The sequence below is a fragment of the Crocuta crocuta genome, unplaced genomic scaffold, assembly GCF_008692635.1.
Source record: "Crocuta crocuta isolate KB4526 unplaced genomic scaffold, BGI_CrCroc_1.0 scaffold25, whole genome shotgun sequence".
NCBI lineage: Eukaryota > Metazoa > Chordata > Mammalia > Carnivora > Hyaenidae > Crocuta > Crocuta crocuta.
The window spans coordinates 13,134,096-13,157,890 of record NW_027532015.1 but is presented as its reverse complement, the minus strand read 5'-3'; the positions used below and the strand labels follow the sequence as shown (position 1 = coordinate 13,157,890).

Sequence of the window (23,795 nt, the reverse complement as noted above, 5' to 3'; positions counted from 1 at the left end):
TCATAGGCAGTTGAGATGCTGAGAAAGTAGCCCTAGAGTCTTTTTCCCCACATTTTTATTTTCACTGAATGCTGTTTCACCTCCTCTGTGAGATAGATGCTTCTCCTGAGCTACCGTTTAAATCCAAATCACAACCAACCTTAGAACGTTCATACGTTGAGAGCTTTTCTGGTTTTCCCTGACATGAATGTTGCTGTTATATAATGTTACCCTTCTTTAACACCCAGAGTGCAGCTTTTTCCAATATGTAATTGCAGTTTGATATTTTGTTATTTAGTTACTGGCCAAAATCTACAAAATGCCATTGAAGCCAATATTCCTTAGCGGGAGACTCGCTAGCTTGCCCCGAAGACTTCAGGAGCAGTCGGCGAGCAGTGAGGATGGAATTGAGTCAGTCCTGTCTGATTTTGATGACGACACTGGTAAGTTAGTTGACGGGACTGAACTAGGTTATTTGCTTGTTCATGTTCCCAGAAGCTTAAGCCGTGAGTTCAGTAACTTATAGATCATAAGAATGATCATCCTTTTATGTTGCAGTTGTTTTTAATTCTAATAGAACAAGGCTACCTACGGTTTCCAGGAACTTTTTAAAAACGTCATTTGATGTCTTGTCTCCAAGACAAGATCTCCAAACCCATCCTTTTCAGTTTCCATCGAAACTCAGTGGGAATCTGCAGATTCCACTAACTATAGTTTCCAACTCTGAATTCTCTATAATTTAGCAAATTGGAATGTGGTTGCATTGGTACTTAAATTGGCTGGTAATTGTCTTTAATACCTTCTAGGAAACACAATCATTATATAATTACTTCCTGCAGGACTATTTAGTTAGAGACTGGGGAAATTAAGCCACTACTGAAGAGGGAATCTATTTGTGGCTGGTGGAACTCAAGGCTCATTAAAAGAATAATTTCTAAGAATGTGTTTCAAATTAGTTCCCATGTAATTTCCTGTGGATTAGAGTTCAGTCTAGTAACTTGGGGACATTTTCAGATGGGTTAACTCATGCTCATGCTGTTGTCTCCTGAGCCCGTCGACCCTGTCCTGTTCTAGATCCAGAAATAGAAATTATATCCTTCAAGAGGTCTAATATCCACCACAGGTTGTTTCAAACCCTTGCAGAGGACTTTTGGGGGGAGGTTTTATTTAATTTGCTTTTTTATTTGTTTTTAATTTTTGTTTTCTTTTTCTATTATAAATTCACTTATGACAGTAGCGAGAGGATTTACAGTCTTCCATAGGGATTATAAACAATAAAACCTCACTAATTTAGAATAGTTTTAAGGAAGAACCAGAAGGAAGAATAGCTAATGGAGAGAACAATGAAAATACTGGAAATAGGCTGGATGTTGCCTGATAGAGGTTTCATTTAATGATTAGTTAAGAATAATTTTTACTTAGCCTCTTAAGCCTCCTGCCCAGACAATTATAAACAGAAGCTAACGTTGTTTATAACACAGTCTTTACCACCATTGTAAATGGTTTGTGTAGGATTATTGCCAGGAACCCCTTTTCCATCTGTGCAAATCGTTAATCCATTGTGTCTTCTAGGCAGCCCATCTTTTTGTGGATAAGGTTCCACCAAACACCTATCTAAAGTTTTCCACATTATCAATTCATCAGGCCTTTTTTTTTTTAAATGTTTTATTTTATTTTTGAGACAGAGACAGAGAACGAGCTGGGGAGGGGCAGAGAGAGAGCGAGACACAGAATCTCAAACAGGCTCCAGGCTCTGAGCTGTCAGCACAGAGCCCAATGCAGGGCTCGAACCCACAGACCGCAAGATCATGACCTGAGCCAAAGTCAGATGCTTAACCGACTGAGCCACCCAGGCGCCCCTCATTAGGCCTTTAAGGTTATAATTAAATATAACATATTGCTAGATCAGAAAAAAATTAAAGCAAAGGCTCTAAGTTAGTATTAAAATTGTTAGCAAATAATTTCCTTTTTTTTTTTTTCTGCCTATGGAAATTTCAGAGATGGATAAAACTAGACAGAATGGTATAATGAACCTTCATGTACCCAACATCCAGCTTAAACTAGTATATATTTATACACACACTCCCTCACTCTGTTCCCTCCATTTCCTCTGTTTTAGATCAAATCACTATAGCATTTCATCTGAAAATGTTTCAGTATGTGTTGTTTAAAGATAACAAACATAGCCACTAATTCCATAATTCCATGATCACACCTACAAATAATAATTCTTTAATAGTGACTATCCAGTCACTGTTACCATTTCCTATTTTCTTATGTCAATTAATTTTCAGGATTCACAAAAGATCCACACTACATGTCTCTTAAATCCTTTTCAATCTCTAGATTTTCCTCTTCAACTCTTTTTCACTCCTTGGCAATTCATTTGTTAAAGAAGTGCGGTCCAATTTTCCATGTGGACTTCACTGGCTGTACCCCTTATAGCGGTGCATGACATGTGATTCTGTCCTCCAAACTTGCTTATATTTTGAGGTTCATGAGCATTTGTCACCTAATTTTATTTATTGTCCATGGGTTTAGTTTTGCTTCCTATAAATGGGGATACTAAATCGTGGAAGTAGTTTTTTTAATGGGATTTTTTTAAGTTTATTTATTTATTTTGAGAGAGAGTGTATGTGACCATGAGCAGGGGAGGGGCAGAGAGAGAGGGAGAGAGAGAGAATCCCAGGCAGGCTCCATGCTGAGTGTGGAGCCCAATACTGTGCTCGATCTCACAAAATGTGAGATCATGACCTGAGCCAAAATCAAAAGTCAGATGCTCAACTGACTGAGCCACCCAGGCGCCCTAATTTAATGGGAATATTTAAAAGCTGCCATCTTCTGATAGTTATATTTCATAAGAAAATTCGAAGTATTAAAAATGTAGAGGAGGCTTTTTTTTTTTAATATTCTATTCTAAATCCTATTGGATGAAGCTAGAGTAATTGAGTCCTTTCTCTGTATCAGTTATCTGACCTGCAGGTTCACATATTTCCAAGGGCACTGGTGAACAGGAATGTTGGCTTCGATAGTGCCTATGTAAATGGCAAATTAAAATTATTTGCATCTAATAAAAAGAATCTCATGCTTTTTCCCTTGCCTAGTAATGAGCAACACTAAAAGTATCTTATTTTTAAAATGAAACTGCAAGATTGCCTGGGTGGCACAGTCCCTTAAGCATCTGATTTTTGATTTCAGCTCAGGTCATGATTTCAGGGTTTGTGAGACCGAGCCCCATGTCAGACTCTAAGCTGACAGCATCTAGTCTGCTTGGGATTCTCTTTCGCCCCATCTCTTCTCCTCCCCTACTCTCGTGCGCATACACACTCTCTCAAAATAAATAAATAAAAATTTAAAAAATGAAATCTGAAGAGGAGAAAGAGGAGCTGAGGTGTGTTGCCCTGGGTTTATCATTCTGTTAATGCTGTGAGCACTGTTCCCCATCTGTGAGAGATACAGGCAGTGATTTGCATGGACCCAGGATGAGACAGTGCCCACGGCGTCACCTGCAATGTGCACAGGTAAATTCAAAATAATGTATAGGTTGCCAAAAAAAGGAGACACCAGAGATGAATGATAGACTCTTGGAAAAAATGAGCCATGGAGAAAAGCAAAGAAAATAGACTAGTGCACATAAGCAATAAAAGAGAAAAATGGATGGCTTAGACTTCATCAAAATTAAAGACTTTTGTGTGTCAAAGGATATTACCCAGAAACGGAAATGACAGTCAAAAGAATAGAACATATTTGTAAGTCCTATTCCTGGTAAGGTTTTAATATCCAGAATATATAAACCCTAAAACTCAGTAAGACAACACAATTTAATAATGGACATGAATTTCTCAAAATATATACAAATGGCCAATCAGTACATGATAAGACACTTCACGTCATTAGTCATTAGGGAAACCTAAATCAAAACCAGTGAAGTACCAGTTCACACCTACTGGAATGCCTACACTTACAACAACAAAATAAAATAAGTGTTGGCAAGGACGTGGAGAAATTGGAACCCTTGCGGGAATGTAAAATGGTGTGGCCTTTATGGAAAACAGTTTGGTGTTTCTTCAAAAAGCTAAACAGAATGACCAGGTGGCCCAGAAATGTCTCTCTTGGGTCTCTACTCTAAGGAATTGAGACACCAAAACAGATGCTTACACTCTAGTGTTCCCTGCAGCCTTGTTCACCATAGCCAAGTGGTGTGTGAACCACACAAGCGTCTGGCAACAGATAAATGAACAAACAAAACGTGATACAACATACAATGGAATGTTATTTATCCATCAAAAGGAGTGAGTCCTAATACACAGTACAACACGGATGGACCCTGAAAACATTTTGCGAAATGAGATAAGCCAGACACAGAACTACTGTAGGTTTCCACTTATATGAATAGGCAATCCCACTTATATGAATAGTCATAAAGACAGAAAGTAGAGTAGACTTTACAGTCTACAGTATCTCAATTCCTTGGTAGTGTATAGACCCAGGAGAGAAATTTCTGGGTCATCTGGTCATTCTGTTTAGCTTTTTGAAGAAATACCAAACTGTTTTCCATAAAGGCCACACCAGAGGCTGGAGTGAGGGGAGAATGGAAAGTTACTGCTTAATGGTTGTAGGTTTTCTGTTTAAGATGAAGTTTAGGAAATAGGTAATGGGGATGGTGCACAAAACTGTGCATTTAATTAATACCACTGAATTGTATACATAATTATGNACCTAAGCGAAAGTCGGACGCTTAACCGACTGAGCCACCCAGGCGCCCCTATAATAAAAATTTTTTTAAAAAGATATATTTAGGGGTACCTGGATGGCTCAGTCAGTTACGCGTCTGACTTCGGCTCAGGTCATGATCTCACAGTCTGTGAGTACAAGCCCCGCATTGGGCTCTGTGCTGACAGCTCAGAGCCTGGAGCCTGCTTCAGATCCTGTGTCTCCCTCTCTCTCTCTCTGTCCCACTCCCTCTTGTGCTCTGTTTCTCTCAAAAATAAACACTAAAAAGGTTTTTTTTACTTAAAGATATACTTGGGTGATACAAAAGGATATTTTATTGCTTTGGTATCATCAGCTCCCAAGAAATCTGACAGTCGCTTCAATATAGTAGAATTTACCACGTCACCTTCTTCTCGTAACGGAATAAGAAGAAATTGGGTTTTGGTTTTGTTTTGTTTTGTTTTTTTCCCTTTGACTTTGTTAGAGTGTGTAAATCATAATCTGTCCTTGCTTGTAGATGCTGCTGGCTACCCTAGCAGGCGATACCTCACATCCATACAACACACTGCTAACCTAACAGCGTTTAGTTTGGTCTTCTGATGATTCTGTATTACGGTTAACAGGATTTCACAGAGATCTGCTTCTGCTTCGCAGGGCTGATAGAAGTCTGGATCATCCTGCTGGAGCAGCTCACAGCAGCTGTGTCCAACTGTCCACGGCAGCACCAGCCACCCACCCTGGATTTACTCTTTGAGCTGTTGAGAGATGTTACCAAAACACCTGGTAAGAATTTCTACCTCTCTCTTTTGGAGGGAGCGCTTATGCATATAACATTTAGGAGGGCATTTCTTTGTGTCTGCTTGTTTCATACCTATATCCCGGGACTTGGGGCAGAGCTCCATGCATCATAGATGCTCAGTTAAATACTTGCTGAATGGCTATGATGCAGTGATGTTTAAGATAAGTTCCATTATTGTTTCCATGTCTTCCCACTAGTCCATTTACAAATAATGTGTACTATCCGGTTAGTTGAGTGTGTTGGATTCCCACAATAATCAGGCCAAGGGTATTGGCTTTGCTCTGTTCCAGGATTATAGTCTTCCTCTTTGACTGGATCTTACAAGCTCTTGGCCCAGGGCTGTTAGTAGGACTCATGGGGTCTCCAGTGACATAAATAAACCCTATGTATATATGGATATATATATATATATATACACACACACACACGTACATATATACACACACACACATACACACATATATATATATGCAATATGAAGACTGCAAGATCTTTTTAATTTTTTAGAGCATGCAAGCAGGAGAGAGGGGCAGAGGAAGAAAGAGAACCTTAAGCAGACTCCACACTCAGTGCGGAGGCCAGGGCAGGGCTCCACCCCACAACCCTGGGATCATGACCAGAGCCAAAATCAGGAGTTGAGCGCTCAACCAACTGTGCCACCCAGGGGCCCTAAGACAGCACGATTTTGAACGTATAAAGGTCATAGGTGATTAGATTTAGAAAAAGACATTTAGTGGTCATTAAGTACCTTAGTTCCACAGGAAAAGAATGGCCCTGAGGAATTTATTTCTTCTTTCAAATTAATCAAATTTAGCACGTACACGTACACATGCAAATTTTCTCAAGATCCAAGAAACTATAGAAATCAACCACAAATGAACCCACTAGTTAATTCCTTTGTAGTAAGAGGAATTTCATATTTATCATAAACTAATGAAGACTTGATAATTATCAAAATTAATAGATAAAATGTGTATATAATGCTTGCTGAAATATATTGAAAACCAAAAAAATTATGAATACCCTAAATGGGTTAAGTAAATTCTGGTAAGAGCATATAAATATTCTACAGACATTAAAATGAGTATCTGTGAATATTTAAAGTATATATACTATGGAGTACAATCTCAAATTTATGACATTTTATGCATTTATAAATATACATGTACATTCAAAAAGACTGGAAGTCAAACATCAAAATGTGATTATCTCTGTGGGTGAGGTTTTTTTCTTCTTTATATTCTCATGTGTTTTCTGCTTATTAGAAAAAGGAAAAAAAGAAAAAAGGATGCCTTACTTTTGTAATCAGATTTTAAAAATCCATCACTTTCACAAGGATTGTCATTATAGCATTGTCTATAAAGCAAAAAATTAGGAACACCTTAAATGGCCATCTGTAAGGGACCAGATAAGTAACTGTTGTGGATATGTACAATGGAATAGTATATGGCAGTCAAAATGAAGAATATTTAAATGTGTTAACGACAGAATGTCTCTAATGTGAGTTAATGTGTTTCTCAATGTTTCGTATAGACATGTGTATACTTTAAAATACTTTAGAGGGTATTTTCTTGTGTGTATATGTATCTGTATGTTTGTTTATATCTGGGGACTAAAGTCAATCAGGTGATCCTTTAACCTTATTGATATTTAATTTTTTTATGAATTTATTCATGTGTCACTTGCATAAGTAAAATCATCAAAAACAAGAAAAATGCCACCAAAGACCACATATTCCCCAATCAGTAGTAAATTCTTTTTCCTTGCTGCTTCTCTGAGAGTGGGGGATGCCCGTGAAAGAGATGGGCGATGCCAGGCGACAGCGGGAGCTTCCCTCTCACTACAGGAGAGCTCTGTGATCCCAGTTCTCAGGCTGACTTTTCTCTTCCAGGACCCGGGTTTGGGATCTATGCGGTGGTTCACCTTCTCCTCCCTGTGATGTCCCTTTGGCTCCGGCGTAGCCATAAAGACCATTCGTACTGGGACGTGGCTTCTGCTAATTTCAAGCATGCCATTGGCCTGTCCTGTGAGCTGGTGGTGGAGCACATTCAGAGCTTTATACACTCAGGTATCTATGGTGCCACAGCAGTCCATGCTGGGGACCTTTTTCACAGGAAGCATCACTGTTTAAAAGTGCTTATACATACCAGTGTCTGATTTTTGTCTGGAAATGACTACAATAGAATTATATGGTCACTGCCTACCTTCTCATAGATGATCAAAATGAAAATTGATACCTAAAATGCGTATGTGACTAAAAGCAAAATGCCATCTAGTAAGTCTGTGCATGAGGAGAGGGGAGGCAAGTTCAAATATATAATAGGTTAAAAAAGTGACGGGGGTATATCTTCCTGCTTCATCTGGGGAGGCTAAATGGAGGAGATAAGATTTTAGAACAGGCCTAAATTATAGGCAAGAAGTTGTTTAAGAGGTTAGGGGTGGACTCTTCTTGGTATCTGTGGCACTTTGAGAAACATCTCAAAGTGTGTGGTCGATAGGGTATTGAAGTCAGCAGATAGAGCAGGAACTAGAGGCAAGAGAAACAGGTCAGCTATGGTACCAGCGGGGCAACATTTGTGAAATCTAGATTCTTGCTCATGGTTCTTCGTAGGAACAGTTGGAAGTTTGAGAACAAGAAAAATCACTGTTAACCCTAGAAGTTATCATTCTGTATATCTGGGCAGCTCAGTCGGTTAAGCGTCCCAACTCTTGATCTCAGCTCAGGTCATGATCTCAAGTCATGAGATCAAGCCCCACATCTAGCTCTGCGCTGACAGTGCGGAGCCTGCTCAGGATTCTCTCTCCCCTCTTTCTCACCCTCCCCGCTCAATAAATAAAATAGGCATTAAAAAAACATTCTATATGCCTTTCTCTTTTCTTTATAAATGAAGAGGTGAGGTAAAAGACTCCCTTGTTGGAAAGGTTAGAAAATCTCCTGAGACTTTCACCCCAAGGGAGAGTCAAAAAGGAAAGATAAGAAATGGTAGCTATGCTAAGTGTGAGGACAATTTGCCCCATAAGAAAGAACATCAATCGTGAAAGAAAACAAGTGGATTTTTCCACATGTAAGCAATAACTATCCATAGGGGTAGATGTTCTCATCTGGATCATTGCTTTGCACAGAACCTTTGAAGGTCCTACTGAAAGTTGAAGCTGTGGCATCACAGGGGCATTGAGGGAAAGAATACAGTCCTTGAATTGGACAAATAGAATGTGATTTGGGGAAGTCTCACCTTCTTTGGTCTGGGAATAGTGTGCCAGACTGAAAAGTTCACGTACTGGTAAGACAAGAGGTGTTTTGTTTGCTGAGAGCATTGAACTCAGTTTACTTAGTCTATCAGCAATAAGGAAGGTATACATTTTGTTTTTCCATTGTTTAAAGAATTTAAATTATTTTTACTAGCTACTATTCAGGCTGTATATGCTATATTCTGCCTAAGTAGATGAATTACATGCTTAACTTTGTACCTCAACACATAAAAGTAAACCACATATTTCATCTTGAAATGGATAATACAAGCTAAAATTGAGTTTAAAAAACCCAAGAAAATGACTTTTCTCCCAGTTGCTTATAGGACTTCCTCCTTTTGCTACAAATGCCATTTCAACCCTCTCCTTCACAACACAGTTGAGTGAAATCTTGGTCTTACTTTTCCCTGTAGACATCAGGTATGAGAGCATGATCAACACGATGCTGAAGGACCTGTTTGAGTTACTGGTGGCGTGTGTGGCCAAGCCCACGGAGACCATCTCCCGGGTGGGCTGCTCCTGTATTAGGTGAGAAAATGGTTCCCTGGCCCTCCACAAAATATATGTGTGTATATACAATATATGTATATATGTATGTATGCATATACATACACATATACACACACACATCTATATATGCTAATAATTCCTCATTTCATGTTTAATCAGCAAATATTTATTGTGTTAGGCATTATACGAGGTATTCTGCTGCATAAGAAGTAAGATCCCTACCCTCGAGAGGATTTAGCCTTTTCTAAAAGATGTAACAAAGAGAGAACCATGTAAAATGATAATAGTAAGGAGTTACCATCCATGCCAAGAAGGGACAGGAGGGCCGAGGAGCAGGATGGTCAGCAAGGGCTTTTCACATTAATGACACTTGGTCAGATCCCCCGAGGTAGGTTAGCTTTTGTTTGGTGGGAACTCGCAAGGAGAGCATCACAAACGTAAGCACGGAGGCCAGAGTTACAAGTGACAGGAAGGTTTTTGTGATTTTGATTGTCATTTGTAGAGGAGTGGTAGAAAATGGAACTAGAATGAAAAAATTAGCACAGAATATATATACAGCCTTGCATGCAAGCTTAAACATTGCCCTGTTTATATTGGGGACTCATTGATATTTTGATAGTCAAATAAATGCTTTAGGAAACAGTGTTAGGACAAAGGAATGTCACAGATGAAAGACGGGAGTGATGAGAGGCAGCGAGACTTGCATGGAGACTCTGGAATACGTCTGTGCGTGTGTCTGTTAAGGGCTTATGCCGTGTGACCGCAGACAGACAGATCCAGGATCTCTTCCCTCATTTCCCTGGGCAGGTATGTCCTTGTCACAGCGGGCCCCGTGTTCACGGAGGAGATGTGGAGGCTAGCATGCTGCGCCCTGCAGGACGCATTCTCCGCCACGCTCAAGCCAGTCAAGGTAAAGTGCGGGCAGGAGGAGCCAGAGCGATGTCCAGCCTTCCTTTGCCCTCGTCCTGCCCGTCAGGTTGGGCACCCAGGTTCTGCCCTCCTCCCCTGAGTGGGCCATCTCACCTGAAATCCTGCAGAGGGTGAGAAAGAAGTTGTCAGATGAGTGCTTTTGTCCCGGACACGGAGACCGTGTCAGCTCCAGGTGGGGGCCTGGACACACCCAGGGAACGTCTGCTGTTGTTTCTCCCTAGGATCTGCTGGGCTGCTTCCACAGTGGTACCGAGAGCTTCAGTGGGGAGGGCTGCCAGGTGAGGGTGGCGGCCCCCTCCTCCTCCCCCAGCGCGGAGGCCGAGTACTGGCGCATTCGAGCCATGGCTCAGCAGGTAAGGGCTGGGGCTTGTGATCCCAGGGGCTTCTATCACCTATCATCTGGTGATGAAGGTCTTACATCACCAGACCACTTTCCATTCCCTTAGGGACATACACCTTGTGGCTCTGCGTCTTGTCAGTACTGTTTTTTATGAGGAATAACTAACCCAGTCAACAGCATTATGATCATCCCCAGTGCCCAGATCAGACAGGGTCCTTTTAATGCCTGGACGCTTACACTTGATACCGCGCTTGCCTTGCTTGGACTACTTAGATTATCCATTATTTGCTTAAACATTGATATTCCTGCCAGACTACGAGTGCCTAAGGATAGTGGACTTACTTGATTTTTTTTCTCTTATATCTCCCATAAAGAGCTTAACACTTACAAGTTGCATAATTTCAGTTGAATGTAACTGATAAGTGAGGTTAAAATATACTTACTCATGCAGGGATCACCATGTACCAATGGCTTTTTCTTCTGGCAGATATCAAAGAACTCACAAAACTTGGCTATGATCTCCTGAGAAGCAGAGCCCATTCTGTATATTTGCCTTGGTGGTCCTAGAGCAAGGAGTACATACAGAAGGGCCTTAGTAAACATCTGCTGGGGCAGTGAGTTACTAAATCACAACATTAACACTAGTCACAGATTAGCCCCCAAACACTTGTGTGACATGTCAGTCTACCTCTAAGAAGCCCTGCATGGGCTTCCAGCAGTAATTAAGCACCGTTCCTAAATTTACATATATTCATAATAGTGCACAGTTATTTTTTTTTAAATATTTTTAATTATTTCTAAGAGAGAGACTGTGAACAAGGGAGGGTCAGAGAGAGAGGGAGACACAGAATCTGAAACAGGCTCCAGGCTCTGAGCTAGCCGTCAGCAGAGAGCCCAACACGGGGCTTGAACCCACAAACTGTGAGATCATGACCTGAGCCGAAGTTGGAGGCTTAACCGACTGAGCCACCCAGGTGTCCCAGTGCACAGTTATTGAGAATACAGTCTGTCATGTAATGGCAACAGACATATTTGAATTGTGTCTTCACATGCAGAAGATATTTTGCACATACGTGTCTGGTATGTTTAGAATATTAAGCGGTTATGGGGCCCCTGGGTGGTTCAGTAGGTTGACGGTCTGACTCTTGATTTTGTCTCAAGTCATGATCCCAGCATCATGGGATCGAGGCCCACGTCGGGCTTCATGCTGAGTGTGGAGCCTGCTTAAGATTCTCTCTCTTCCTGTCTCAAATTTAAAAAGTAAATAAAATATTAAGCAATTTTTATAAATGTATACATAGTGTCAGATTGAATCATTGAATAAGTATGTTCTAATTATTTAGAAAAAATAAAGCGAATTAGGGGTTATAGTTAGAGGCTTTCTTTCTCTACAGGATCTGTTTAAATTCTTAATAAAATCTCCCCTTAGTACATTAATAATCCAGGCTCCCCTGATGATCAGTTGAGAAGTTTCCTGGCTTGGTCTGGCTTCTAAAGGACTTTCCCCCTGCACTCCTCACATAGTGGGACACCCTTCCACCTTCCGCTTCTCCTATCGTCTGCCGTCAACACTCATGATATCTCAGGACATGACGGCTGTGCTGTTCGGAAGGTAGAGAGCACATCCCTCTGAAGCATCCATGGCCAGTCCGCAGAGGCTGGAACAGAAGAAGGGTCGTAAGGCTGAAGTGGGGAGCCACTCCCATCCGCAAGGCTGCCATGGACAGCCACGGCAGAGGCTGTCAAGAGGACAGAGAAGCCAAGGGGGTGGTCCTCTGCTGGGGTAACTTCTCTACTAGGAAGCCAGTACACTGCTAGATACAAATGTTTCCCAGTGCGCACAGTGGTTTTCCAAACTATATACATCACACAGTGAGAACATGGAATCTTCTTCTGAAATACTGGACCATTAATGGAGAAGAAAGGCAGAGACTACTTAGTGAACCTTTTACTTTTTAACATTTCTGTTTTCTTCCTCAGTCCCCAACCTTCCTCCAGATACTCTGATAATTCTTATAAATTTTAGAAAGGAAAAGTTTCTTAAGAATACTTCTATTTCCAAAGGGAAGTAGGGAAAGGCTGTGAAATCATGTAAAACGAGATCATGGAGGTCAGAATTGGGAAGTGGTTACTGTTTTCTTAGTCACTTCTTCCACAATCTGGTAGAGGAGCAGGTCTACATCAGTAGTCCCGACAGGAGGTCCTAATTAATTTCTTGTGTTGGGTAGAATATAATGTCAAAATCAGAGATTCTTTTTTTACAAACACAGCCCCTCTTTATTAGTATTAAATAATATTAAATAGCAGCGTGTACTCTTTGGAGTGTAATGAACTGTCACATGATAAAGGTAGTACTAGTATTAGTATTAGTGTCAGCCTCTAACTTCTACTGAATATTTACTGTTCTAATACTATGTGTACTTAATACACACATATGAATTCTCTCAACAAACATACCAGGTAGGAAACCTCAATATCAACCTTAAAGTGAGAAAATGAGTAAAAAGAAAAAAGCAACTTACCCAGGGCCATCCAGCTAATCCCTGGTAGAGTCAGGTGGAGGATGGTGGAGCTCTGAACTGTACCTTTGCGTACCTTTGCAGGTGTTTATGTTGGACACCCAGTGCTCACCAAAGACTCCAAACAACTTCGATCATGCTCAGTCCTGTCAGCTCATTATTGAACTGCCTCCTGATGAGAAGCCAAACGGTCATACGAAGAAAAGGTAAGCAGCTAACCAGCTCTAACATGTGGGGAATGTATAACGAGCAAAGCTCACTTATTTTGCATTCTGGCTCATTGTCATCCAAGTTTTGGCTAAGAATACTGGAAACATTATAGAGTCCTTTAGCCAAGGACTAAATTCACAGAAAATTGTTCACCTTTTCACCAAAGTTTCCACATTTCACATGTACTAATTTGCTAGGGCTGCCATAACAAAGTACCACCAACTGGGTGGCTGAATCAACAGACTGTATTTGCTCACAGTTCTGGAGCCTAGAGGCCAAAGATCAAGGTCTGGGCAGGGTCAGTTTCTTCTGAACCCTCTCTTCCTGGCTTCTGGATGGATGCCTTCTCCCTGTCTTCACATGATCTTTCTTCTGTATATGTTTGTGTCCTAATCTCTGCTGATAGAGACACGAGTCATATTGGATTAGGGTCTACTCTAATTAATTTTTAAGACCTTATCTCCAAATACAGTCACACTGTGGTACTGTGGGTTCAGACTTCAACATATGAATGATGTCAGGGGGACGCAACTCAGTGTGTTTATAGGATCATCTATATTATACCCCTTTTTTAAAAAATTGTAATGTGAGGCATGATTTATATTATTTCAGGGAGAATACATCAACTTCTTAAGAGCAATATAGCTGTCAGGAGACAGATCTCTGTCCTGCTGCAAGAATTTTGCCCTTTTTAAATACTATCATATTGCCTAAAAACTGTTGTTCCTAGACTTGCAGGATAATAGCCATGACTGAAATTTCCATTTTTAAACTCCCAACACATGAATAGTAATGATGATAAGTATTGGAGCGCTATACGTGGAATACAGAGGCTAGGTATTTCCACTCCCGTTTTATCTACGAGGAAACATTCAGAGAGGCTGGGCCACCTACTCAGGGACATAGCCAAAGGGTGGCGCCACTTTGCATTCCTGGATTTGACTCTTACTACAGGCAGTTCTTAGCACAGGATGGAGGACAAGAGGAGTTAGACCTCAGGAAAGTTCATTTATATGCCCTCAAGTGCATCCTCAAAGGGCCCATATTGAAATCACCCATGGAAAAAAAAAAAAAAAAAGTAAATCAAATTCAGATTGTAATATGAATAAAGAGAAATCTGGGTGCAGTTTTTAAATCCCTTTGGCCTTGACAGTCCTGAGCTTTACACAACCCACCTACAGTGAGAGCTTTAAGCGCATGCCTCTGTTTATCTGTGGTACTGACATTAGCAGGTCTTAGGTCAGCCACTTGTTATGCAACTAACTCTTGAGGAGAGCTTTCCTTTGTACTTGGGATCAGAAGCACTTCAAGGTCCCCTCCTTAAAGGGGGAAGACGCCCTATGCTGAGAAAAAGGCTGAAACACTTGGGTACAACAAATTTGAAAAGTTATCTGCTGATTTTTTTTTTTGGTTCCAGGTCTTTTTTAAAAGATGATTAGGAGTTGCATGTCTATAAACAGTTATTTCACTTTTTTGGTATCTGTCTGAAATGTTGATCCCCACAGTACTGCTGCTGCTACTTTCTTATTGCTGCATCAGTTAGCTTGAAAGAAGGATTTTCTGTCCTTTTTCACATGCACACTTAGCCATTTTGTATCCTAAAGCATCCAAGGGATGATCTCGGTTGATAAAGATCCTCCATAATTCAAACATAATTCAAAATTCAACCCTCTTTTTATTTTTTTTTTATTTTTTTTAAACGTTTTTTATTTATTTCTAGGAGAGAGAGAGAGACAGCGTGAGCAGGGGAGGGTCAGAAAGAGAGGGAGACACAGAATCTGAAACAGGCTCCAGGCTCTGAGCTGGCAGTCAGCACAGAGCCCGACGCGGGGCTCGAACCCACGAACCGCGAGATCATGACCTAAGCGAAAGCCGGACGCTCAAAATTCAACCCTCTTTTTAAGTGTTTGCTGGTGAAGGGCTTTCCAGCTCTCAGGGAAGGCGATAGGTCATGTCCTCTGGGCTGGGGTGTTTATACCTTCAGAAATTTGATCAAACTCACCCCTCTCTCTGGTTGTGGTCCCTGCTTCAGGGGTCCAGGCTGCCAGGGACATGGGGTTGGAGCGTCAGAGCCATTTCTCAAGGAGAACGTTTTGTCCGGGCACCAGCACTTAAAACCAATAAGTTTTCGTTACTCAGTTTGCCTTGGACACTTACTGAGTGTTCCTCTCACCAGACATTTTCCCAGGTCCTGGGGACAAAGATGAATGAAATACTGCCCTTGACCTTGAGGACTTTATAAAGTGTAGTGAAGAAGACAGACAAGGGTATAGACTTGAGTAATTGGTGACAGGATTTCCCTTAGAATTTGTGTCTACAACGATAGGACGCTAAGTACTAGACCAGCTTGGTGGCTTTTAGAGCCCTCTTCTTCCAGAAAAATGCATATCCAGGTTCTTAATACCTTAAGTAAATTATCAGGGGTAGGATAAAAAAATAAAAATTAATTAGTTAACTTATCAGAAGGGGGAATGGAGAGTTACTGTGCAAAGAGTATTGAGTTTGAGACGAAAACGTTCTAGAAGTAGATAGTGGTGATGGTTACCCAACATTGTGCATGTGCTAAATGCCACTGAATTGTACTTTTTAAGGTGGTTAAAACAGCAACTTTATGTTATGTGCACTTTACCACAAAACAGTTACTTAAGTGATTTGTTAGAAAGGGTCACTGTTTGTAAATGACAGTTCTTTGCTGCTCACTTATTCCATCTTTGCTGAGCATAGAGTGTTCCCTCAATGTACCACTGCACAAAGGGCCAGGTCAGCCCTTAAATGTATAGAAGCATTTGTGTTCTTTTATGTTAAAAAAAAAAAGTAATTTTTAAATGCAAGGTCATAACTAGTCATATTAACATAATGGTTGGCTTCTTGAAATAAACATTAAGAGTTGTCCTACTTTCATAATTATCCCATCACGGGAGTGAGTTTGCCATATAATGGCATGAGCTATTTTCATAGAATTCTAAGAGCAATGAAAAGAATGTGAAAGCACAAACCATGTGGGTGGATTGGAATTGAAATTGTTTTCTTAGTATAAGAATCCAACCAAACAGAAGAGGCCAAATCAGCAAGGGGCACAGCCCCGATAAGGAAGAGCAGGAAGTTGTCCTTGTGACTGATGGTTGAGAAGCAGGGACAGCCCATGAGTCCTGGCCAGATGTCTAGGTAGGATCAGCCCAGCCCATGTAGCTGACACGAGGGGAATCTCAGTGGATCCAAATGAACAGTCAGGCACACAAAGGAGTCCCATGGCCATGCTGGCAGGAAAGGACACAGAAGGCAGTTGCGTGTGTTGAGTGAATGCTGCTTTCTCTCCTCAATTTGGTTTACAATAGCTCAATTACCTATTTCTTAATGTTGCAAATGTTTGGCTCTCCTCCATCTCACACGCTGGAAGTGCCCAAGTTTTTACACATACGCACCTAGAGAATTAACTGCTAAGCCTGGTAAGCAAGTGTAGTCCCTAGAAAGCTAGACTTCCACGAGATTGCTAACAACTTTGAGTTTGAGCAAAAAGGCCAAAGGGTAGTGAAGACAGCCAATTAAAATTCAGAGGATTAACCAGAAATTGTTACTGTCTGGTTTGACATTTTATTACTCGTAGCTATGAGGGAAATAAAATGTCATCTCCCATAAGTGTGCCTGTATTTAATAGTTTTTATAAAACATTAATATTATAGCCTCTAGATTTTAAAAAGTATCAGCAATCCCATTAATCCCACTAATGGGGTTAAGCCCATTAATCCTCATGGTGAAAATGGTTATCATGTAATGTCCCAAGAAGTTTTCCCTTTTTAAAGGAAGGCATTAAAACACAAGTAGTTTATCATTTCGCCTATATCGTTCTAAAACGTATAACATCTGAATCGCTGCAAAGGACCTCACGTTTGGCAAAAGGCTACTGATCACTCCCTTTCTTTTCATTTGAAGCGTTTCTTTCAGGGAAATTGTGGTGAGCTTGCTCTCTCATCAAGTGTTACTCCAGAACTTATATGATATCTTGTTAGAAGAGTTTGTCAAGGGCCCCTCCCCTGGGGAGGAGAAGACGGTCCAGGTGCCCGAGGCCAAGCTGGCCGGCTTCCTCAGGTACATCTCCATGCAGAACTTGGCGGTCATCTTCGACCTGCTGCTAGACTCATACAGGACGGCGAGAGAGTTTGACACCAGCCCTGGGCTGAAGTGCCTGCTGAAGAAGGTGTCCGGCATCGGAGGCGCTGCCAACCTCTACCGCCAGTCTGCAATGAGTTTTAATATTTATTTCCATGCGCTGGTCTGTGCGGTTCTCACCAACCAAGAAACCATCACTGCCGAGCAAGTGAAGAAAGTCCTTTTTGAGGACGAGGAGAAAAGCACAGACTCCTCCCAGCAGTGTTCATCAGAAGATGAAGACATTTTTGAGGAGACTGCCCAGGTGAGTCCCCCGAGAGGCAAGGAGAAGAGGCGGTGGAGGGCCCGGATGCCGTCGCTAAGTGTGCAGCCCATCAGCAATGCGGACTGGGTGTGGCTGGTCAAGAGGCTGCACCAGCTGTGCATGGAGCTGTCCACCAACTACATCCAGATGCACCTGGATCTGGAGAACAGCATGGAGGAGGCTCCCATCTTCAAGAGTGACCCGTTCTTCATCCTCCCCTCCTTCCAGTCGGAGTCCTCCACCCCATCCACTGGGGGGTTCTCGGGGAAAGACACCCCTTCTGAGGACGACCGGAGTCAAGCCCGGGATCACACAGGCGAGTCTGGGAACCTGAGGGTGGGCAGTGGGGAGGTGCTGCTGCTGCCCCCGAGCCCCAAGGTGGAGAAGAAGGATTCTGGCCGGAAGAAAGAATGGTGGGAGAGTGCGGGTAACAAAATCTACACCATGGCGGCCGACAAAACCATTTCCAAGTTGATGACTGAATACAAAAAGAGGAAACAGCAGCACAGCCTGCCCACGTTCCCCAAAGAGGTCAAGGTGGATAAGAAGGGCGAGCCGCTGGGTCCACGGGGCCAGGACTCCCCACTGCTGCAGCGTCCCCAGCACTTGATAGACCAAGGGCAGATGCGGCATTCCTTCAGCGCGGGCCCCGAGCTGCTGCGACAGGAGAAGAGGCCCCGCTCCGGCTCCACCGGGAGCTCCCTGAGCGTGTCTGGGAGGGACGCGGAAGCACAGATCCAGGTGGGTTCCTGCCGGCCCGGGATGCGGGATGCGGGGAGGCGCACCTGGCAGTGCCAGAGGGAGGCTGGGTTCCCGGGGACAGACAATGGCAGCCATGTCCCCCTTGCAGAACACTCATACCCATTGTCAGAGTTGACAGTTTCCCTCCAGAGTCAGAGGATTGCCTGAGCCTAAGACATAGCATCTGTCTGAAATGGAAATTTGACTCTTACATAATGTCAGGAATTATTTTTATGGGTTCTAGGAGATAGTATTGAGAACTTGGAGCTCACCTGAATAAATAAGATGAAGCTAAAGCTTCTAAAGTGAACATGCTTTCACTGGCATGGAGTCCTGAGTTTGTCATTTGAAGATGCACTGAAGAAATACCTAAAGGAGAAAAGCAAAGTGCATGTTATTATGTGGTTATACCAATGAGCTGTTTTCATCTCAAGTTTTTCTAACCCATTCTGAGCACACAAAAATTCTCATTCCCTAGAGGGCTTTGAGCATTTGTGTTCCTTCGTATAGTTAATATTTGTCATTTCGTGGTGCATCCAAAACTCAGCCTGAGAAGAAAACAATGTTGGTACTGTTTGTTCAATTTAAGAATTGATGAGACAGGAAAAGAGAAATAGAGGGATCTAGAGTGATAAGGAGCCCTTTAAAAATACTCCGGGCATTTAGAATGTGGACTCCTGTTACATAAGTTAGAAAATCTTCAATCCTAGAATTCTATGAACCTGCACAAAAATGTATTCTTAGAATGCACATCAACTTGGACATAGCATGAATCTTGCAAGATGACTTATTTTCTTCTAAAGTATTTTGAATATAGTACTAAACTTTGGAATCCACAAAACTCATCTTTGGACTTTTGCCAATCGAGTCTAACAGAGACATATGGTAGTCCTATTCCAGTTTGTTAGGTATTCTAGAGACTGATAATTTAATGTCTCTTCATTAGGGGTGCCTGGGTGACTCAGTTGGTTAAGCATCCGACTTCAACTCAGGTCACAATCTCACAGTTCATGAGTTCGAGCCCCGCGTCAGGCTCTGTGCTGACTGCTCAGAGCCTGCTTCGGATTCTGTCTCCCTCTCTCTGCCATTCCCCCCCTCCAATCTCACAAAAACAAACAAAGTTTCTTCATAATAGGAAGGCAAGAGAGTTTTTAAAAATCTGAGGAATAAATAAGATTTTGGTACAGGCACACCTTGGAAATACTGCAGGTTTGGGTCCAGACCCCTGCAGTGAAGCAAATCTCAAAGCAGGTCAAATGAATTTTTTGACTTCCCAGTGCATATAAAAGTTACGTTTACACTATGCTATAGTCTATAAAGTGTACAATAGCATTATATCTAAAAATAGATATACGCATACCTTAATTTTAAAAACATTGCTAAAAATCATCTGAGTTTTTAACACATAATAGTCTTGCTGGTGGAGGGTCTTGCCTCCATGCTGACGGCTGCTGACTGATCAGGGTGGTGGTTGCTGAAGGTTGGGGTGGCTGTGGCACTTTCTTAAAATAAGGCGACAATAAAGGTTGCTGCATTGACTCTTTGACCTACTATTTCTCTGTAGCATGCAATGCTGTTTAATAGCATTGTACCTACACTAAAGCTACTTTCAAAATGGGATTAGTTCACTCAGTCCCCACTGCTGCCCCATCAACTAAGCGTATGTCATATTCTAAGTCCTCTGTTGTCATTTCAATAATCTTCACGGCATCTTCACCAGGAGTAGATTCCATCTCAAGAAACCATTTTCTTTGCTCACCCATAAGAAGTAATTCCTTCTCCATTTAAGTTTGATCATGAGATGGCAGCAGTCCAGGCCCACCTTCAGGCTCTGCTTCTAATTCTAGTTCTCCCGCTGTTTCCACCACACCTGTAGTTACTTCCTTCACTAAGTCCTGAGCCCCTCAGAGTCATACGTGAGTGTTGGAAGCAACTTCTTCCACACTCCTGTTCATGTTGATGTTCTGACCTCTTCCCATGAGTCATGAATGTTCTTAACAGAATCTGGAATGGTGACTACTTTCCAGGTTTTCAATATACTTTGCCCGGATCCATCAGAGGACTCACTATAATAGCTATAGCCTTATTAAATGGAATTCTTAAATAATGACTTGAAAGTAGAAATGGGCTGCAGAATGGCTGTTGGGTTAGCAGGCACAAAAGCATTAATCTCATTGCCCATCTCCCTCAGAGCTCTTGAGTGACCAGGTGCATTGTCAAGAATATTGGAATTCCTATTTCAAAATAGGAATATTTTGAAAGGGATTCTTTTTTCTGAGTAGCAGTTCTCAATAGTAGGGTTAGAATATTCAGTGAACCATCTGTAAGCATGTGCTGCCATCCGGGTTTTGTTGTTTTATTTATGGAGTGCAGAATAGCTCTAGCACAATTCTTAAGGGCTTTAGTATTTGGGGAATAGTAAATGAGCACTGGCTTCAACTTACTTAAAGTCACCAGCTGCATTAGCCCATAACTAGAGGGTCAGCCTGCCCTTTGAACCCAGGTATTGACTTCCCTGTAGCTCTGAAAGTCCGAGATGGCATCGTTTTCCAACAGAAGGCTGTTTCATCTGTGTTGAAAATCTGTTGTTTAGTGTAACCACCTTCATCAGTTACCTCAGCAGATCTTCTGGAGACCTTGCTGCTGCTGCTTCTAATCAGCTCTTGCTGCTTCCCCTGGAACTTTGCTCTTAGGGAAACAGCTTCTTTCCTTAAACCCCGTGAACCAACCTCTGTGAGCTTCAAGCTTTCTTCTCCAGCTTCCTCGCCTGTCTTAGCCTTCACAGAATTGAAGAGAGTTAGGGCCTTGCTCTGGATTAGGCTTTGGCTTAAGGGAATGTTGGGGCTGGTTTGACCTTCTATCCAGACCAAACTTTCTCCTTGTCTGCACTAAGGTTGTTTTTCTTTCTTATCGCTTGTGTGTTCCCTGGAGTCACGCGTTTAATTTCCTTCAAAGACTTTCCCTTTGCGTTCACAGCTTGGCTAACTTAGGCTGGAAACTAGGCTTTTGTGCCAGTCTCAGCTTCCAAACATGCCTTCCTCACTAAGCATAATCATTTCTGGCTTTTGATTTAAAGTGAGAGACATACAACTCTTCCTTTCACGTGAACACTTAAAGGTCAATGTAGGCATATTCATCGGCCTAATGTCAATATTGTTGTGTCTCAGGGAATAGGGAGGCCCCAGGAGAGAGATGGGGGAGGTGATCGGTGGAGCAGTCAGAGCACACATTTATCAGTTAAGTTCATCTTATATAGGCACAATTCATGGCACCCCAAAACAGTTATAATAGTCACATCACAGATCATCCCAACAAATATAATAATGTAGAAGTTTGAAATACTGTGAGAATTACCAAAATGTGACACAGAGATACAAAGTGAACAAATGGGAAAAAAAAAAAAAAAAAACCCTCTGGGAAGCACAATAAAGTGCAATAAAACGAGTTATGCCTCTTGTCTACAAAAGCTGAAAACCAGGTATCTCTAATGTTAGAGGAGTCTCTGCTATTCCTTGTATATATGAACTTAAAATGACAATTTCTAGTAGCTACATTAAATTAGTAAAGACTGATTTACTGCAGCCCAAAGACTGAGAAAACTCATTTGCCAACTGGCAGGGCTTAGCCCCACCTGAGAGTTCAGATGAACTCACAGGAGAAAGCCGCTAATTCCCCCTAAATCCTCTCTCTTAGGCGTGGACCAACATGGTGCTAACAGTTCTCAACCAGATTCAGATCCTTCCAGACCAGACCTTCACGGCCCTCCAGCCTGCCGTGTTCCCGTGCATCAGCCAGCTGACCTGTCATGTGACCGACATCCGCGTGCGCCAGGCCGTGAGAGAATGGCTGGGCAGAGTGGGCCGGGTCTACGACATCATCGTGTAGACGACTGACGTGAAGGAAGTTCAGTAGTGAGGGTTAGAGAATGCCTGCCAGTCTGACTGATCGGTTCTCCCCACCACCAGCCCCATAAAATAAGGGTCTCAGAGGACAATCTGCCGCTCCCCAACACTGGGGCCATTCTGGACACTAACCTTATATCTGGATGACACAAATGATACTCTGATTTTGCACATGATTTCAGAAAGTCTCCATTCCTTGATACATTTCTAAATCTTGATATTAATTTCCCAGTGCTTTTGCTTGTGATGTCCTTCCCAAAAGGACCCCTTTCAAGGACTACCCCTTCCAGAACACCACATCGATCTAGTCAATTTTTTTTTAATGCAAATGTTAAGGAAATATTTGCTGGTAAGTCAAGCTGATGTGTAAGCACTCAGGCATCTAGTACCAGACAGTCATTGGAGGAAGATTTTTTTTTTAATTTTTTAATGTTTTATTTATTTCTGAGAGAGAGAGAGAGACAGTGTGAGCAGGGGAGGGTCAGAGAGGGAGGGAGATACAGAATCTGAAGCAGGCTCCAAGCTCTGAGCTAGCTGTCAGCACAGAGCCCGATGCGGGGCTCGAACCCACGAACCGTGAGATCATGACCTGAGCTGAAGTTGGCTGCTTAACCAACTGAGCCACCCAGGCGCCCCTGGAGGAAGATTTTCTATTATTATTATTATGGGTTTATTAGCGGGGAAGAAAACAGCTGGAAACACATTCTTGGGTGTCACAATCAAGAAAGGGATGGCTTCCTCTGTAAAATATCCCAGAACATTTCAAAGTTAACCTAAACGGTCAAGATTTTCCAGTTGGTATTCACCAACTTCTTCTTGTAAGGTACTTTTGTGCCTTTATTTCCCTGTTTCTAAAAGAAGAAAATGCTTACCTGGCCAGGTTTTAAGTCCGTGGGCTGGCAGCTTTGACACACAGTGAGATTGGCTGATAGAGATATGGCCAAGAGACAGACTGACCAACCACTTGGCTTCCCATTTGTCTTTGCTTTTACTCCCAAGGCAAAACAGGAAAGGGAAAGAAAAAAAATGGTGCCTTAGTTTCTTGTTGCACAGACATTTCTATGCTCCACAGTTATCTGAACATAGGGCAGAACACTGGGTTTTTAAGAAAACAAAACATTAAAATGCAACTCATTTTGTATCCGCACCTTTGGAGGAAAGGACTCGGTTCTCCATCCAGCAAGCAGACTTCTCAGGGAACAGGACAGAAGTATGGGGTAGGGAGACAGCTGGAAAGGGATGGGGAAAGGAGACTGGGATGAAGTCATTTTAAATCTTAAAATATTATACAACCATCGCATGAAATGAGCATGTCAGGCATATGAGCTCTGGTCTCAGAAGAAAATAAAACTAGATAAATTTTTAAAAACTAAAGAAATTAAAACTAATTTCATAGAATGAAATTTAGGAAATTAAGTTTCTCAATTTCAAACACTTCTCTCTGGCAAGTAAATTTATCCTATGTCTGATGTCTTTCCTAGTCGTTATTTTA

General features: G+C 42.0%; 1 protein-coding gene across 1 annotated transcript in view; it reads left to right on the top strand.

Annotated features, from left to right (window-relative positions):
- ARFGEF3 (ARFGEF family member 3) overlaps positions 1 to 22,479 on the top strand; it is a 153,186-nt gene extending 130,707 nt beyond the window's left edge. Inside the window, exons 28-36 of the mRNA XM_077776166.1 lie at positions 278 to 422; positions 5,347 to 5,475; positions 7,383 to 7,559; positions 9,154 to 9,268; positions 10,058 to 10,160; positions 10,402 to 10,533; positions 13,124 to 13,245; positions 17,180 to 18,401; positions 22,095 to 22,479. Coding sequence (XP_077632292.1) covers positions 278 to 422; positions 5,347 to 5,475; positions 7,383 to 7,559; positions 9,154 to 9,268; positions 10,058 to 10,160; positions 10,402 to 10,533; positions 13,124 to 13,245; positions 17,180 to 18,401; positions 22,095 to 22,286 — 2,337 coding nt within the window. The 3' untranslated portion in view covers positions 22,287 to 22,479. The remainder of the gene's footprint in view (positions 1 to 277; positions 423 to 5,346; positions 5,476 to 7,382; positions 7,560 to 9,153; positions 9,269 to 10,057; positions 10,161 to 10,401; positions 10,534 to 13,123; positions 13,246 to 17,179; positions 18,402 to 22,094) is intronic.
- Positions 22,480 to 23,795: the final 1,316 nt, after the last annotated feature.